Source organism: Prionailurus bengalensis, chromosome X (genome assembly GCF_016509475.1).
Source record: "Prionailurus bengalensis isolate Pbe53 chromosome X, Fcat_Pben_1.1_paternal_pri, whole genome shotgun sequence".
In the NCBI taxonomy this organism is placed as follows: domain Eukaryota; kingdom Metazoa; phylum Chordata; class Mammalia; order Carnivora; family Felidae; genus Prionailurus; species Prionailurus bengalensis.
This window is the reverse complement of record NC_057361.1, coordinates 41,850,892-41,868,780: the sequence shown is the minus strand read 5'-3', so window position 1 is coordinate 41,868,780 and position 17,889 is coordinate 41,850,892. Positions and strand designations below refer to the sequence as shown.

Below are 17,889 nucleotides of genomic sequence, written 5' to 3'. Positions count from 1 at the left end.
GGAACTGGTAGGGGTACGGGGTGGGGCAGGTGCATGGCAGCATCGTTCCATAAGCCATGAAGCTCTCCATGGCCCAGGTTGCTATAAAGGCACTCTGTGAACTGTAAAGTACCTCATAAATTAGGAGGTGCTTGAGGAACAGCCGAGTGCTTTACAAAACTATATTGGGGCGCCCACGTGACTCAGTCGGTTAAGTGTCCAACTTCGGCTTGGGTCATGATCTTGCAGTCTGTTGAGTTCGAACCCCGCGTCGGACTCTGTGCTGACAGCTAAGAGCCTGGAGCGTGCTTCCGATTCTGTATCCCTCTCTCTCTGCCCCTCCCTTCCTCCTGCTCTGTCTCTCAAAAACAAGAATAAACGTTAAAAAAAAAATAAAACTATAAGAAAGGAGCTCTGTAAACTGGGAGGTCCTCGTTACTAAAGCAAAGCACTCGCAAAATTCTAAATCTGTTTGTACACAGCAGTGCCCCTGGCAAACGGTAAGGCAATTTGGAAACCATAAAATGCCTTGAAAATTGGAGCGCTTTCTACACGGTGAGGCATTTTGTAAACAGTGGCGCCCATGCAAAGCACTTTTCTAAAGTCTAAACATACCATATATCCCCTAGTCCCTTGAAAAGGACAAGGAGCTTTGTAAACTATAAAGTACTATAGCCACCATGAAGTTCTTTGTAAATGACAGAACACCTAGCAAACTGTAAAGCAGGGATTGGCAAATGTTTTCGGTCAAGGTCCAGACAGTGCACATTTTAGGCTGTGTGGGCCATACAGTCTCTGTTGCAGCTTCTCTGCAAAAGCAGCCGAAGACAATACATACAAAACAAACGTTCCCCTAAAACTGTCGGGATATAAAAATTGAAATGTATATTTTCACATATCACAAAATCTTCTTTTGTTCTCTTACCTACCATCAAAAAACGTAAAACCCATCCTTGGCTCTAGGGGCCATACAAAGACAGGCGTCTGGGCTGGATTTGGCCCGCGGGCCCTAATTTGTGGAGCTGTGCTCTAAGCTGTAGGCTCCCTTCAGGAGCTGTCCGGTACCTTGTAAAAGACAAGCTTTCGTGGCACTGCAAAGCTGGTGCTTCTCAAACTGAATCTTTCCTTGGCACCAGCCCGCGCCTTTCCCCAGCTTAAGGGTGCTCGGTGGCTGTCACCCTCCCATGCACTTCCTGCCGCTCTCCTCACCGGATCCGTTTCCCTCCCCCAGGTGGTGGGCTCCTCCATGCCACTCATCGGGGACCACCAAGATGAAGACAAGCAGCTCATCGTAGAGCTTGTGGTCAACAAGATGGCCCAGGCCCTGCCCAGGCAGCGGCAGCGGGATGCCTCCCCCGGCAGGGGCTCCCACGGCCAGGTCAGGCCCCTGGTGCTGAGCGAGGGCGGAGCTGGCCAGAGGGGGGCTAGTGGCTGCCAGGCCAACCCTCGGTCATGCTGCCGCAGAGCTGATAATCAGCAGGCAAAGGGCACTGCCAGTGCGCATGTGCGGCGGCAATTACCAATTGCTCGTAAAAATTGATAAAATGGCTGCTACCCTGACTTCCCCGAGTGCCTCCCAACCCTCCCCCGCAACGAGCTCCCCCCTCCCCAGCTTGATATCCCCTCAGCTCAGCCACAGACACGTCAACACCCAGCACACTGGGAGCCCGTGTCATTTTGATTGGCTGATGCTCTGGCTGGCCGGTAACTATTTTTAACCTCTCCTGCTCCACTCCTCTGCCGCAGACTCCGTCCCCAGGGGCCCCGCCCTTGGGCCGCCAGACCTCCCAGCAGCCCTCAGGACCTCCAGCTCAGCAACGACCCCCACCACAGGGTAAGTGAGGGGCCGGCTTCCTGGGCTCTGACTGTACTGGCAACCCCCACCCCCCACCTCTCACATGTGCACTCTTTCTGTCCCGCAGGTGGCCCTCCACAGCCCGGCCCGGGCCCCCAACGCCAGGGACCCCCGTTGCAGCAGCGCCCGCCCCCGCAGGGCCAGCAGCACCTTTCGGGCCTCGGACCCCCAGCTGGCAGTCCCCTGCCCCAGCGCCTACCAAGTCCCACATCAGCACCCCAGCAGCCTGTGTCCCAGGCCCCACCACTGACCCAGGGTCAAGGCCGCCAATCCCGGCCAGTGGCAGGAGGACCCGGGGCGCCTCCAGCAGCCCGCCCACCCGCCTCCCCATCTCCCCAGCGCCAGGCGGGCCCCCCACAGGCTACGCGTCAGACATCTGTCTCCGGTCAGGCTCCACCAAAGGCCTCGGGGGCCCCACCGAGTGGTCAGCAGCGCCAGGGCCCACCCCAGAAACCCCCAGGCCCTGCCGGCCCCACACGCCAGGCCAGCCAGGCGGGTCCCATGCCCCGCACCGGGCCACCCACCACGCAGCAGCCGCGGCCCAGTGGCCCGGGCCCTGCTGGACGACCCACCAAGCCACAGCTGGCCCAGAAACCCAGCCAGGACGTGCCGCCACCCGCCACCGCCACTGCCGGGGGACCTCCGCACCCCCAGCTCAAGTAAGAGGACCCCACGGCAGCCCTCGCCTTGCTGCTCACAAAACAGGCTCCTGCACCAGAAGAGTGGCCCCAGCTCCCAGGCTCCTCGGACCCAGGTCCTATACAGGAGTCCCAAGAGTTCGATCTTCAGTCTGCACAGAACCCTCATCCAACCTATACACACACACACACCCCGCCGCCCCACTTCACGGAGGCTCCTGCCCTCCATCCTAGACATTTGTGGCAGAACCCCAGAAAAACCCCTTTTCAGCTCAGTCTTCCCACTAGGCCCCTGGGAAAGCCCCCTCCCCCAGCCCCCCAGGCACCTTGCTGACTGACCCTGCCCATCAAATCCTCCACCCAGCCGCACTCCACTGGAGCCTGCACTCCACTGGAGCCTTCGCAGCAAAACGCACCCTTCGCCTACCCAACTGGACTCCTCCCAGCCGAACCCCCAGACTCTTCCTGGCCAACTCACAGCCCCGCTCTATCACTTCCCGCTCTTTCCAGCTTGTCCTCATGCTTTTCCTACGGTCTAGCCTCCCTTCTGGGCCATTTCAGTCTCCTCCCAAATCATCACATGGTGCTCTCTGCCTCTTCTGGCCCACTCCAGACTCCCCCCACCCCAGCCTGAGCTCAGAAGTCCTCCCCACCACATCCAAATGCTCCCCCTTAGATTGCCCTCCACCCACACTAGCCTGTCCTCGGTGCAAACCCCACCGCACTCCCTCCCCGCCTCCTCACGCAGACTGGGAGGCTCCCTGCCAATCTTCAGCTTTACATCCCCCCAGTCTAGTCTACAATTTGGAGAAGGTGCAGCCCAAGACTCCTCCCGCTAATCCCAGACTTCACCTTGGATCCAAGTCCTCCCAGTCTGGCCCAGGGCTCCCCCACTCCACCTGAGAATCCATCAGGGTCCAGGCCTGTGCTGGTGGGTGGGAGGGTCACAGGCACAGCCCCAGGACTAGAGGGGCAGGGCTGGGCCGGGCCTGGGGTAACATTGTGTTTCTCTCCCCTTCCTCCCTTCCTCCCCACCCCCTTCCTCCCATGCCTCCACCTTGTCTCTCTCTAGCAAATCCCAGTCTCTGACCAATGCCTTCAACCTTCCAGAGCCAGCCCCGCCCAGGCCCAGCCTTAGCCAGGACGAGGTGAAAGCTGAGACCATCCGCAGCCTGAGGAAGTCTTTCGCCAGCCTCTTCTCCGACTGACACCCCACCCTGAGAACCCTTAATTCCTCCTGGGCAACCCCTCTCTGGGCCCTGAATCCATTTCTCACTTTTGGAATCTCCAGATCCCTTGAGAAGTCCTCTCCTGGTCTGCCCAGACCCCTCTTCTCACTCTGCAGAATGCCCAAGTCCCTGGGGAGACCGCACTCCTGGTCCTACATCCAATTCTCACTTTGGAATTCCTGAGTCCCTATAAAAGGCCACTCTCGGCCACCTCAAGACTTTTTTTTCAGTTTTAGAACCTCCAAATTCCTGAAAACCTCTACTCCTGACCTCCCCCCCCCCCCCCCCGAGTGCACTTTCCTTCCCAGAAGCTCCCAAACACCAGGGAACACGTTCTGGCCCTAACGCTACTGAGTCCCCTCCTGGAACCCTGAAATTCCTGGGAAACCATACTCCTGGTCCCAGATCTCTCAAGGACACCTTGTTCCCCATCAAGATTTCCTAGATCCCAAAGAAACCCCTACCTTGGAGCCCCTTTTCAGGGATCTCACATCTCTGGAGTTCCACCTCTTCAGATGCCATTCTCCAGCCCTGCAAGGATATCTCTTAACCACCCCTCAACCCCACTGATCACATCGGGAGGTCCTCCCACTGCTAGGACCCTTCTGTTCCCCAGGGACCCACACTCCCACTTTCCTGCCTCTGACAGCTATCTCTAAATATGCAAACTCCACCCATCTTCCCAGAATCCTTTGCACATGGAGGGCCAGTGGTCCTCTGCTTCCCCACCTTTGCCGTGATGTCTGTGTCTGTGACTGACGTGGCCTCCTCTTGTGCCGTGCTTGGCATATGTGGTCCTCGTTCATCGTGCCGCCTGTGGTGATGCGTGCAGTGGCGCTGTTTGTGTGGTCCGCAATTCCCCCAACCACTCCTTGCCTGGACTCACCCCCACCCTTCAGCGGCTCTGAACCCCATGAGAAGAGTCGGGAAGCAAAATAAACAAGCAAAGGCCCAGCAGAATTCTGTGCTTCTTGGTGAATAGGGGAGTCCTTGAATGGTGGGGAAGACACAGAGGGGACCCCCCCAAATCCACATGGGGTGCTGGGGACCCCAAAATCCAGTGGAAGGCACATCAGGCACAAATTCCAGAGGTTCTGAGCGGAATCCCTGCCACAAATCCCAGCCATTGGATACAGAAGAGCTCCCAAATTTAGAAGTATCCCCAAAGCCAAGAGGAAACCAAATTATGGAGGAAGCAGGGGTCTCGGTCTTTGGGGGGGGCCCAATTCCAGAGGAACTGGAAAAGCACATGGGACCCTCTCCTCTCCCAGGACGGGGATGGGGGATCCTGAGGCAGTATCAGGGCAGAAACATTGATTGGCTGGTGGGCAGAGCTCCTTGGTGTGGCAGGCTGAGATTGGTTCCCTGGCGGCTGGGGGCAGGGCCTAAGGCACAAGGCGGGCCGCGCTGAGGAGGCAGGCAGGCAACTCATCAGCCTGGGTGCGGTGCAAGGAGGGTTCGGAGGCACTCCGCTCAATCTTGGGGAGTGACCGCTGCAGCAGCTCAATCGTGGCCAGGATCTGGGGGCAGGGGCAGGTTAGAGGAGGTGTCCAGAGCCACACGGGCACCCCGACACCCGCAAACCCCGGCCTAATGGGAAGTACACACATCATACACTCCTGACCCTTGAAGGTGCACTGTTCCCACTGACACCTCGGAGTCTTCCTCCTCCTCAGACTTGCCCTCCCCAGTGTGTCCGGCCCGCCTACCCGGCCCACCTGGGGGAAGAGGGGACGTTCCTCTCGCTGGAACTTGAGGCAGTCAGACAGCAGGCGCCGCATGGCCTTGGGGCAGTTGCTGGAGATTTTGCTGAGGTCCGGGGACAGATAGCCACGGCCCACCATGAAGATAATCTGGGGGGGGGGGGGCAGGAATGCGGTGATCTGGGGGTCTGAGCTGAGAGGCTGAGGGAATTCTGGGTCTCAAGGGGCTTTGGAGGCTCCTTTTTGGGAAACTAGGGTGCTCTGGGTATTCGGGTCTGAGGACTGTGGGTATCTTGTAGATGCAAGGATTCTGGGTCTCTGAGGACTTGGGACTGGGTCTCTGAAGACAAGGATTCTCTGCTTGCAGAACAGAATTTCAGCTCAGGAGAAGTCAAGAATTATAGGTATCCCTTGGCTCACAGGTTTCTAGGGGGCTTAGAAGCCCAGAAAGTACTGAGTCAGGGGAAACATAAAGTTCTGGGTCTGGAGGGAGCTAAGTGACTCTAAATCTCAGGAGTTCGTATTTCTCTAGGTGTCTGGGTGCTAGAGGACTATGGGTCCATGCATCCTGTAGGACTGTGAGTGCTCAGGGCTTGGAGCCTAGAGGATCCCCAATTTCAGAGGTCCTGGAAGATTCCACACTTTAGACCTGGGAAAACTGTGACAGTCCAGGCCTAAAACATCATGGGTTCCAGGGCCCCAAAGGCCTGCTAGATGCCTAAGGCCTGAATGACTGTGGGTATCTGTGAGTATTCCAGAAGCACAGATGGCTTCTGTGATGGGCAGAAACCGAATTCTGGGCTTTTTGGGACTTGGGGTATTTTGAGCACTGAGGCCAGAGGACTGTAGGTATCTAGAGTTCCAGAGGGCTTCTGGGTACTCGGGGGCCCTGTGGGATCCTGGATATAGGGGATTCAAGAGATTCTGGACTTCAAGGACCCAGAGGCTGATAGATGTATAGGGGAGGAGAGGATTCTGACTAGGGAAGACCAGAGAATTCTGGGAGTTCTCAGCCCAGAAGACTTTGGGTTTCTGGGGGAAGTGTGGCGTTCTTGGTCTTTACAAGGAGGAAGTCTAAGGTTTGGAGGCTGAGGGGACTCCCTTCCCTGAGAGATTATGGGTAAGGTGTGGGGCTTACCTGGTCACGGCTGCCAATGTGGCTGTAAGGCAGCGAGCCGGTCATGAGCTCATAGAGCACAACCCCGTAGGCGTAGACATCCGACTGGAAGCTGTAGGGGTTCGGGTCCTGCATACGGATCACCTCAGCCGCCTTCGATAGGGCAGACCAGACCAGGCAGGGGGATCATGGAGGCCAGAAAATGGCTGGCCAGAGTCCCAAATCCCACTAGCCACACTGGGTACAACTGGGAACACCCTCACAAGGTAAAAACATGAGCAGTCTAGACACCACATCTAGCACAAGTATCTCCGTTCCCACTCAGCTCCTCACATCGTGGCCCAGCACCCCATGTCCCTATATGGCCCCAGTCCAGCCTGGCCCAACTCACCATCCATAGCACAGAGCCCGAGGGCTGTTCCAAGGGCTGGGCCCCGCTCCACCGTGTCTTCACCGTGGCCAGGCCAAAGTCACCGATCTTCACTGTGAGCCCCTCGTGTAGGAAGATGTCCACCAGGGTCAAGGGCCACTACAGGAGCTACCAATAGCCATATCTCTCATCCTGACTGGGAGGTTCCCACTGATGCCTCCACACTCATGCCTCTGACCCTGACCAGAAGCCCCCCAATATCACACAAACTAGCCACAATCTTGACTCGGGCTGGGAACTCCAATTAGTGCTCCCTACCTTGGCCCCCCTGTGACTCCCGGCCAGGAAGCCCCTCGAGTGGCACCCATAACTGCCACTCCCATGACCCTGATCAGAACTCCCTGTAATGTCCTCCACAGCTGCCATACTTTAGACCCTGACCAAAGTCCCCAGGAACAGCACCCGAACCAGTCGCAACTTTGAACCCTGACCAAGAGAGCCCTATTAAAGCCCCTATTAAGCCACATGACACATGCCCCTCCCTATGCATCTCCAGAAGGCTCCCCAACAAGAGCCATCCCTCTAAGCCCCCACTCCACCCAAGCCCTTCGACAGGGACAGGCAGATACTGTTAGACTTGAGATCTCGGTGGATGATGTTCTTGGCATGGAGGTAGCTGTAGGGATGGAAGCAGGCGGCAAATTTACTGGGGGTGACCTCATCTCCCCACCCCAAGCCTGCCAGCCCCCTCCCTTTGTCCCCAGGCCAAGAGGCTCACTCCATGCCCTGGGCAGTCTGCCGGGCCACGTCGATGAGCTGGACCATGTCGAAGCGTGTGTCGGCCACATGTAGGTGGTGGTACAGGCTGGAGCCCTCACACCACTGTGTGATGATGGCAAATCCCGGCCGGGTCATGAAGCCCATGAATAGCAAGATGTTGACATGGCGTGTCTTCCTGCAGGCAGGGAAGGTGGTACCAGGACAGGAAGGAAAAAAGAGCAACTGTCACTCACTTTCTGAGCATCAGGAGTGGTGCTGTTCACTGCTGCCTTCTGTCATCATTTCCACCCTGTCTTTCGGGAGGCTCAGGGCCAGGCTGTGGCCAGCTTCAGTGCCTTTGTGACATATGTTTCATGGGCTATGATCCCACCCCGGAGGCTTACATCCCAAGCTTCCTCATCCGAGTCTCCCAACAAAAGCAGGAGGGAGCAATTACTGACTCCGCCCCTCTGCCGACCAGTGGCTCTCCATCACCAACACCTGCCAACCTCTGACCTTGACCATGACCTGGGCCTGTGACCACTCTACAGACAAGAAAGGGGAATGCCAACCTTCTTCATCGATGTATCGTTGTAATACCGATAAATGCCGGTAAAAATACCAGTGACGTGTGACTATGTCCTGTTAATCACCACGAGAGGCTTCGAGGTAAAGAGCTTTGGGTTAGGACTCAGATCAGAGTCTGTGTTCCAATCCAGGCTCCCCCAGGTACTCACTGTGCAACCTCAGGGAGGACACTTAACCTCTCTGTGCCTCATTTTCCTCAACTTCCAAACTGTGATAATTAGATTAGCTGCCTTATAGGGAAGCTGGGAAGAGTAATTAGTAAATAATCTGTAAGGCACTTAGAAGAGCACCTAACGCGTAAGCACCCTGAAAATGTCACTGTCCTTGTTGTTATTGCTACTGGGTACCTGAGTCTACCTCACAGAAGCTCTGTCACAGATGAACAGATCCCCTCTGATTTAGAAGAAAAACCATCACTCCTTATAGAAGTAAGTAGTAACCACAGTAGTAACAGTAACACAAACGCACACAACATCAACGATGCTCTGCCATTTTGCTCACGTCACAGTGGACGATAGAGGACGTGAGCATTCCTCACAGTGGGCGGATTATGGTTAAAATATTGATATAATGCAAATTTAGAGCGTGCTCAAGTAATTTCACAGGGAGGAACAGAGAATAAAAGTTTTCTTACTGCGGCATCCGTAATGAGGATAACTATTAAGATAGCACAAGAAATTCTGATAACATCAACTGTGACACAGTTGTGCCCATTTGTCAGAGGGAAAGTCCACGCCAGCAACCCCAGGAGGGGTAGCAACTAGAGAGGCAGAAAAGGAACCCCGGGGTTTCTCAGTGCCAATTAATTAATATCACATTAAAGACAGATTAAGGAGAGCAACTACAATCGTTAATTACACCACGATTAAATTACGGTCACCATTACAGTTAAATAATACTGCTCTTTCAATTACGGCATTGCTGTAATTAATAACAGGAACGCAACACGGTAAGCGTCCCACAAATGATACAGCAGACACAGAGGGGAAGGAGGGACGCAAGCCTTCCTGGCAATGTGGTTGACACTATGCTATTAATGGAAGGGCACACAGTAAGGCTGAGGTCCTGGCCTGCCGCCACACCCATTTCACAGCAGGCGAATGACAAGACCCACGGTTTGCAGGCAGAGACGTTAATTAATATCAGTATCAACCCCAACACAAACAATACTATCGTCAGCTGTGCTCTACCCATACCCACTTCCCAGAGGGGAAAGGGACGGCCCGGCTGAGAAACAACTTCCGATTATGGTTATAACACAACACAAACACGGGTGCTGTGCGGGAAGTGCCCCGAGCCCGGCCTTTCCCCAGGGAGGGGCCAGAGCTGCCCCGCCACCCCCACACGAGTGCAATCTCACCTGAGCACCTGCATCTCGTTCTTGAAGGCCTGCGCCTGCTCCGCTGTGGGTTGAGCCACCTTGAGCACCTTCACGGCCACGTCGCCATGCCACCGCCCGCGAAACACGGTGCCAAACGAGCCCGTCCCGATCCTCTTCAGCAGCTGCACCTCGCTGGGCGGCACCTCCCAGTAATAGCCCGAGTCCCGGTACCCCAGATTCTTCTGTGGGCCACACGGCGGCATCTCAGGGGCCTGCCCGCTTCCCTCATCACTCAGCCTGTGGCGCCCCCACCAAAGGTTCCCGGGAGCTTACCACTTTCTTCTTGTCATCAGCCAAGGACTTCCGCTCCCGCTGCTCCCGCTGCTCCCGCTGCTCCCGCTGCTCCGACGGGGATTTGGAATGTGGGGACTTCCTCCCCGAGGGCACGCTGGGGCTGGGGCTCCCCCGGGGGGCTCCGTCGCCGCCACCGCCTCTACTACCAGCAGCTGCGGTTGTGGAAGGGACGTGAGTGGAGGCACGTGGAGTGTGGTTGGGGGGGGCACAGGCGGAAGGGCTGTGGGGGGGCAGACTCACCATCGGTGCTGAAACTCTGGGCAGTGAGCTGGAAGAAGAGGGACGGGACTCAGTGAGGGGACAGGGGAGCCAACCGGAACGGCTCTCCCCTCCGCCCGGTGCCCTCCGTGACTGACACTCGCACCACCAACCTGGAGGAGGCTGGAGTCCATGGGGGCCGTGGTGCTGACCATGTGCACGTTGGGAGTGGATGTGGAGCGGATGCGCTGGAGTGGGGCGTTGGCAGGGGCGGGGAAGGGAAAGTGCTCAGGGTCGCGGTGCTGGGTGCGGGAGCTGGCAGGGGAAAGCCTGTGAAATCACTGTCGGCCCAACAAGGGAACAAGTAAAGCCGCCCCCCACCCCGGTAAAGGTAGGTCTAGCTCAGAGTAAGTCAACGTGATCACGTTTCACTTCAAGAAACACTTGTTGAATGCCTGCCCTGTGCCAGATACCATTAGAGCTGGTGGAAGGAAAACTGTGGGCACAGCACGTAAAAGTTCTTGCCCTCGTGAGACTGATGTTCCAGTACGGACAGAGCGCCGTAACAACCCAAGAATATTTAATATGCCCACTGCTGACAGGGGCAAAAAAGAGAAAAATAAAGCAACATGAGGAGACAGAAAGTGGCCCTAGTAGGGTCTGGAAAGGCTTCTCTGACGTAACATCTGAGTAAAGACCTAAGGAGAGACAGCAAGCCACACAGACAGTGGGGGAAAGAGCAATATATAATATTTTATAACCATGCGTACTATTCAAATATATCATTACATAATGCACAACACATTAGCTGTATTCAAAATGCCAATGTTTCCAAATATATATATTATAATAACGTCATACAGTTGACCCTTGGACAATGCAGAGGTTAGAGGCACCAGATCCCTGCCCAGGTGAACACCCACGTATAACTTCTGACTCCCCCAAAACTTAATTACTGAGAGCCTACCTTTGACCAGAAGCCTTACCGATAACATAAACAGTCAATTAACACAAAGTGTGTATGTTCTATATAGTATATCCTGTAGTCTTACAATAGATTTACAGAGCAAAGTAAGCTAAAGAAAACAAAGTGTTTTGGGGGCACCTGGGTGGCTCAGCGGGTTAAGTGCCTGACTCGGGCTCGGGTCACAGTCTCACGATTTGTGAGATGGAGCCCTGCATCAGGCTCTGCACTGACAGCGCAGAGCCTGCTGAGGGTTCTCTCTCTGCCCCTCCTGCACTCTCTCTCTCAAAATAAGTAAATCAACATTTTTTAAAAAAAGGAGAGAAAGAAAACGTTTTTAAGAAAATCATAAGAAGGGTGCCTGGGTGGCTCAGTCATTCATTAAGCATCTGACTTCGACTCAGGTCATGATCTCACGGTTTGTGAGTTCGAGCCCCATGTCGGGTGAGCTTGAGCCCCACTTCGGGTGAGCCCCGCTTCTCTCTTTCTCTCACTCTGCCCCTTCTGGGATTCTCTCTCTCTCTGCCCCTCACTCACTTGTACCCCTCTCTCTCTTTAAAAAAAAGAAAAAGAAAAGAAAAAATCACAAGAAAGAGAAATGCATTTATAGTACTGTATGTAAAAAATCCACAAGTGGACCCACACAGTTCAAACCCATGTTGTTCAAGGGTCAGCTGTATATGTTATACATACATGTGTGTCAATACATAAAGATGTATGTTATATATATATATATTGAAACATTACAAACACATTTTAAAATGCTCCTTTCACTATCCTGAAATGAAATTTATAGGCAATTAATCCACATATACCCATAATTAAAAATAACACAATGCCCTAACTTTACTATTTTATATTATGTAAAAATGTGTATTTTACATTATATGAAGGTAGTGTAAGTAGAACACATGATGATGTATTTATAGCATACCGTACAAATATAGACATTCTAAAATACATAATCAAACAGATAAAATGCATGTTTTATAAACTTACACTATCTTAGAATAATAATATACTTTAATATAGAAATACTACAGTATTATAATACTTAACATAAAGGAGAAATAAAATGGAATTTATGGTAAAATAATATGTATTTCAAAATGGAAAGGCTTGAGAATGGTTATACTCCAAGAATTAACAAAATAGTTAGATGCTTCATATATGTATTTATAATTAATAAGGACTCCTTATTCTGTAGCAGATCTTGTCCTAAGCAGTGGATGTGTCTTAACACATTTAAATCCTCACCAGAACCCTATGTGGTAAAAAGTATTATTATCTCCTCTTTGTAGATGAGAAAACTAAGGCCCAGAGAGATTGGGTAACTTGCCCAAGGTCCATGCCCTTACTCACAGTTGTAGGTATTCAATAAATGTTTGTCAAATAAACAAATGAAGGAAGCATGGCTTGTGGTCTACAAAGGCCTCCAGATCTTTTTCTCCTGACAACAGGCGTTCAGCTATAGGCATCCCTACCTGGGACCCTGAGGGGTTAGCGGCTCATTCAGGGGGCGGTTCGAGGGAGCCTCGTGCTGTCTGGAGCCTCCGGACAAATCCTGGACACTGTGGTAGACCCTTGAGGGCATTAAGGGTGTACAGCAAGAGGACAAGGGTCAAATGTCTATAAGAGCTTGTGGCCTCTGTCCTCCCCATTCCCCAGCCCAACCCAGGCCAGGCTCACTGTCGGCGGTTGGTACTCATGTCAACACAGACTGTGGGGACCTTGGAGGAACAGTGCTGGTGGAACTTGTAGCCACAGGTTTGGCAGCGGAAGCCATGGAACAGAAACTTAAGGCAGAAGTCACAGAATGCCAGGCTGAAGAACGTCTTCCGTACCTGCTGCCACAGAGCAGGGAAGGTTGAGGCCTGGTCAAGGACTCTCCCTGCCCCATGCCCACAGTCTTCCCCCACCATCCACTCCACACTCACAAAATTGTGCATGGTCAGTGGCACATCTTCAAGGACCTCTACGATGAGCTCCTCTCCATCCAGGGGGGCAATGGCTGTGTCCCAGGCAGTGACTGTCTTTCGCCTGCAGGGGGCATGGAAGGGAGTGAGAGGGTGGACAGGGATGGTGGAAGGCAGGGAACCCCCAAAAGTCCCTCCAAGCCTACCATCCTAGAGTAATAGATGACATGTTTAAATTTCATCGTGGCAACTCTAGGAAGTAGTTACTCTCCTAGTCCCCATTTTACATATGAGGAAACTGAGACTGAGAGGAAAAAGTGACTTGCCCCAGGCCACAAAGGATTGTGAGTGGCAGGACAGTGTGAAGAGTCCATGCTCTTTAAAGATTTTTTTTTTAGAGAGAGTGTGTGCATGAGTGGGGGAGAGGGGCAGAGGAAGAGAGAGAGGATCTTAAGCAGTCTCCATGCTCAGCATGGAGCCCAACGCGGGGCTCGATCCCACAGCCCTGAAATCACGACCCGAGCCAAAATCAAGAGTCGGGACGCTCAACTGACTGAGCCACCCAGGTGCCCCAGAAGAGTCCATGCTCTTAACCACAAGGTGAGGAGCAAATAAGACAGTGAATAAACAGCAAATCTCAGAAGTGCTCAGCAAGCCCCTGAAAAAGTGACTGATGAGGCACTGAAACAACAAATGAAAAGCCATGTGTGAGTCAAATAAAAAAAAAAATTAAGGCACCCCAGGACACAGGGATAAACAGAAGGCCAGCACGGCCCCTCGCGGCAGACAGAGAACAGGGAAACGGAGGCAGCAGAGAGCTGACAAATGGATGAAATGGTGAAAGAACAAAACAGATGAATTCTGGGAGGAGGCATGGGAGCAGGGTGAGGACTTGGAGGCTAAGTCGAGAGGAGCTGCTCTGACCTTAAAGGCCAATGAACTAATGAAGGTATGAAACTGAAGCTGGAGGCACTCTTAGTGGACTCACTGAGCTAAGGGAAGACTAATGGGAACTGCAGGACCGAGGGAAGGAGTCAGGCGGCTCTCAGAAATGGGAGGCTGGGCGCCCAGCAGAGGGAGGTGAAGTGGGGGTGGCACACTTACCCCTCAATCAGCCGGTAGACCACACAGCAATCCTGATTAAGACCCCGTACCTTGAGGGCCTTGTCTAGAGAGTCGTAGACACTCATGCCATCCCGGACAGTCACCTGTGTGTGTGTTTGTGTGTGCAGATGGGCGGGTCAGTGCCCAACACCGGCCCCAGCCAACTTTCCCCCACGCCTCTGTTAAAGCCTCCTCCCATCCCGAGTCACCCTTCTGAACCAAGACTTACAACGGGGTCCATCCCCACCCCCTGCCAGCTTTGCCCCTGCCACACTCACCACCGTGCGTTGCTTGTTGGGCAGGTACACTTTGACAGTGCCCACTGCCCGGGACGGCTCGGCCCCGTTGGCAGGGGGGCCCCGTGGTGGCTCCATGGAGCCTAAGACTTTGTCAAGACGGACTGAGGCGGGGCTGGGCAGGTGCCATGGGGCTCCTAGAACACAGGAGGGATTCAGAGGTCCAGTAATGACAGTCTGGAAGCAAAGTGGCAGGGGAGGAAAAAAAAATTCAATCTCCAGGCTCCACATCACCCCCTGTCGCCTAATCACACAACAGCCCAAGGGATCCTATTAAACACCCTGAACTCATCCAGTCCCTCCTCTGCTCAGCCTCTCCTGTTGTTTGTCTCACAATTAAGGGCCGAGGGTGGAGAGGAGGGGACAGTAAGGACACAATGAGAGGCAGCACACTCAGTCCTGGAGGGCACAGGAGTACCCAGTCTCTGCTGGGGGCCAACAATCAAGTCAAACCACACAGCAATGGGGCGTGTCAGGTACATAAAGGACTTGAACAGGCTGTCCTGGCTTTTTAATGGACAAAGGGTGGTTACCAGATACTGTGGTGACAAAGGAAACAAACAGAAGATCAGATACTGCCCTTAGCTTAGGGGCAATGGGAACTGCACCAAAAGAGTGTTCGTAAGGGCACTGCAGGAATCCCTAAGCCCCGGGCTGTAACGGAAGGTAGGCTCTCAAACACTGTATTATGTGGCTAATGGAAGTCACCAGACTGTGATGGGGAGTTCATAGGGGCTCAGCAGACACTATGCTGCAGGGACGGTAAGGGGGAGAAGAACGGAAATGGAGGTCACCGGACATTGTCATGGGGTGAATGGAGGGTAATGGTGCGTTACTAAACACGGTTAAGGTGAGATAAACAGGGGTAAAACAGGGGTGGGGGCTCTAAAATCCCCCCTAATTAATGAAGGGGTCGCAGACATATTACTGGTGATAATGGAAGAAGGCTGCGGTGGGTTTCAAGAGTAAAGGGGGAATCCTCAAACATTCTTCCAGTGGGTCAGACATTGATCCGGAATAAGGGGAGCGACTAGTGAACGACATCTCCAAGTACACCCCGTTGTCTGCAAGGAAGGGTCACCAAGAGACCTCAAGGAGGTTTAGAGGGAGTCCGGACACCACGCCACAACCCAGGGCCCATTCAGCCCGGCCCCGCCTACCAAGGGCTTTCCAGCTCTGCGCAGGCGCGCTGCCACACGCGACGGGCGAAACCATCCCCCGCAGCCACACACCCCTATTCCTGTCTACCCCACCCCCCCCCCCGCTGTCGACGATGGTCTCGCCCCGGGTCAAACCACTCCTCCGGTTCCGGGCGTGGGGCGCCGGGGCCCAGGCGAAGCCATCCTGGAGCTGAGCCTTCGGTCCCGGCTCCCTGCCCGTGCCCGGCGGTCGCTCCAGAAACCTAACCCCACCGGGCCCGCCCTCACCTGTCACGCTGCTACGGCCACCGCCGCCTCCATCTTGGGCCTGTCTTCTTGTTTCCTCGAAGAGTCCGCCTCCACGGCCCCTCAGACTTTGGCCATTGGCTCCACAGGATTCAGCCCTCAACTCTTATTGGATCACGCCTGTCAAGGCAGGACCGGCGGAATGTGGGTCCTGTTCCGGATTAGGAGGGGCTGCCTGAAACGTCAGGGTCTGGGGCAAATTCGCAGGTCTGGGCTCGCGCAGGCGCAGTCGGGTGGAGACCTGCGTGCTGTGTACTTTAACCCCAGTAGTGCCGTGGTGGAATAAAGCAGGAACTTTTTTTTCTGCTTTGAGGGTTCCTGAATCTGGCCGGGCAATCCTTAAGTGCCTTTTTTTAGCCAGTGACTGGAGTCCTTGGTACCCATTTGGGATTTTCCTGTGTCTCAGTGTTGCCGTCTTTGAAATGAGTTGGAATCAGACCACTTAACTGCAACTTTTTCCAATTCTGACACTTGTAGTCACACCTTTTGATAACGGCGGGGCTCTAGTGTGGCCGGGGCTGCAGGGTCTGGCCCTAGGAGGAGCGGCCTGCTGTTTTGGGCGGCTTACTGTAGAAATGGAGTTGGTAAGGATTTTGAGAGATTAGTCATAGATAGCCAGGTGTAGAGGCGAAGGAAGTGTGGACCTGGAATGGGGTACAGAGCAGAGACACGTGAAGGTATTGTAGGGTAAAAAAATGTTTCAGAGTTGAATTTTCCCTTTCTTAGAGCATTTCCTTTAGAAAGGTTGTAAAATTGTTTCTCCGTCTCTTCCAAATGTATGTAAATCTTTTAAAAAGCCACTTAGGGGGCGCCTGGGTGGCGCAGTGGGTTAAGCGTCCGACTTCAGCCAGGTCACGATCTCGCGGTCCGTGAGTTCGAGCCCCGCGTCGGGCTCTGGGCTGATGGCTCAGAGCCTGGAGCCTGTTTCCGATTCTGTGTCTCCCTCTCTCTCTGCCCCTCCCCCATTCATGCTCTGTCTCTCTCTGTCCCAAAAAATAAAATAAACTTTGAAAAAAAAAATTTTTAAAAAAAGCCACTTAGGCCTCTTGCCAACTTTACTACCCATGAATGTTGTTCTTGAGGGCCTTGGAGCCATCTCTTTGAAATGTAAACATCAATGAGTCTAGCACCCTTATCTCCACGTCTCCATAGGAATTTGACCTAGGCTCCTGGCTCAAACTTGTTACCTGCTTGTCAAAGAGATCTGTGTTTTATTTTTCCTTTGGGTGAAGGCAGATGGCTACCCCAAATTCCACATGAATTTGAGATGAACTATGTGTAGCAAATGGTGCTGTCAGTTCTCTTACTTGAGGACAAGTTATTGTCGTTTTGGGGAACATGTATGTAACGGGTTATATCTGCCTGGCTGTATAAAAGGATGAGGTTACTTTCTGTCTTCGCAAGCTCTTTAGCGCATCGCTGGAACTGCGCATCGCAGCCTGCTTTAATGTTTATTCGAAGCTTCCTATAACGTCAAACATAGACATACCATGCAGTCTAGCAATCTCACTCCTAGGTATTTACTCCAAAGAAATAAAAACATATGTCCAGTGATGTGCTGGTAAATGTTTAACAACCAGCTTTCCAGGAAAAGAAAAAAAAATCTCTAATTTGTAGCATTGCCAACTATGGTGTAAATAATCCCACCATGGTTTATTTCAAGCTACTAATATGGCCTCACGGAACAAGAGTTGAGAAGAGATTTACAAAATCGGCTCTAGTGAGCCGTCCACAGCATGCTATTGAAATATGTCCACACAAAAACTTGCACTCAGATGTTCACATTAGTTTTATTCATAATAACCAAAAAAATGGAAACAGCCCAGGTGTCCCATAACAGAAGAATTGACAAGAAACACAACAATGGGATCGTGGAATACTACTCAGCAATGAAAGGGAATCTCATAGACATAGGGTTGAGCGAAAGAATCCAGACTCGAAGGAGAAATACTGTTTGTTACTCCATTTGTAAGAAATTCTAAGGTGAAACTAATCTATAATGAGGGAATTCAGGCTAGTTGTATGGGGGAGAATAACTGGGAAGGGCATGAAG

The 17,889-nt window shown here is 53.1% G+C and overlaps 2 protein-coding genes across 4 annotated transcripts in view; one reads left to right on the top strand and one right to left on the bottom strand.

The window, feature by feature from the left end:
• The window catches only part of SYN1 (synapsin I), a 50,833-nt gene extending 46,172 nt beyond the window's left edge, over window positions 1-4,661 (top strand). The window contains exons 10-13 of one of the 2 annotated variants that reach the window (XM_043571029.1): window positions 1,211-1,357; window positions 1,726-1,813; window positions 1,902-2,493; window positions 3,545-4,661. In XM_043571029.1, the coding sequence (XP_043426964.1) occupies window positions 1,211-1,357; window positions 1,726-1,813; window positions 1,902-2,493; window positions 3,545-3,680 (963 nt within the window). In that variant the 3' untranslated portion in view covers window positions 3,681-4,661. The remainder of the gene's footprint in view (window positions 1-1,210; window positions 1,358-1,725; window positions 1,814-1,901; window positions 2,494-3,544) is intronic. The other variant, XM_043571030.1, reaches the window with a different exon arrangement.
• On the bottom strand, window positions 4,653-15,925 carry ARAF (A-Raf proto-oncogene, serine/threonine kinase). 2 transcript variants are annotated; one of them, XM_043571031.1, is made up of 16 exons: window positions 15,819-15,925; window positions 14,374-14,568; window positions 14,096-14,199; window positions 13,013-13,115; window positions 12,765-12,919; window positions 12,560-12,658; window positions 10,285-10,426; window positions 10,154-10,181; window positions 9,893-10,065; window positions 9,599-9,801; window positions 7,670-7,846; window positions 7,521-7,567; window positions 6,913-7,031; window positions 6,543-6,674; window positions 5,420-5,554; window positions 4,653-5,221 (listed from the first exon to the last, which is right to left on the bottom strand). In XM_043571031.1, the coding sequence occupies exons 2-16, from the start codon at window positions 14,467-14,469 to the stop codon at window positions 5,087-5,089; spliced, it is 1,848 nt and encodes a 615-aa protein (XP_043426966.1). In that variant the 5' UTR covers window positions 14,470-14,568; window positions 15,819-15,925; the 3' UTR covers window positions 4,653-5,086. The 2 variants fall into 2 exon arrangements, with proteins under 2 accessions (XP_043426966.1, XP_043426967.1); XM_043571032.1 differs by having other exon boundaries at window positions 14,374-14,528; window positions 15,819-15,915.
• Window positions 15,926-17,889: the final 1,964 nt, after the last annotated feature.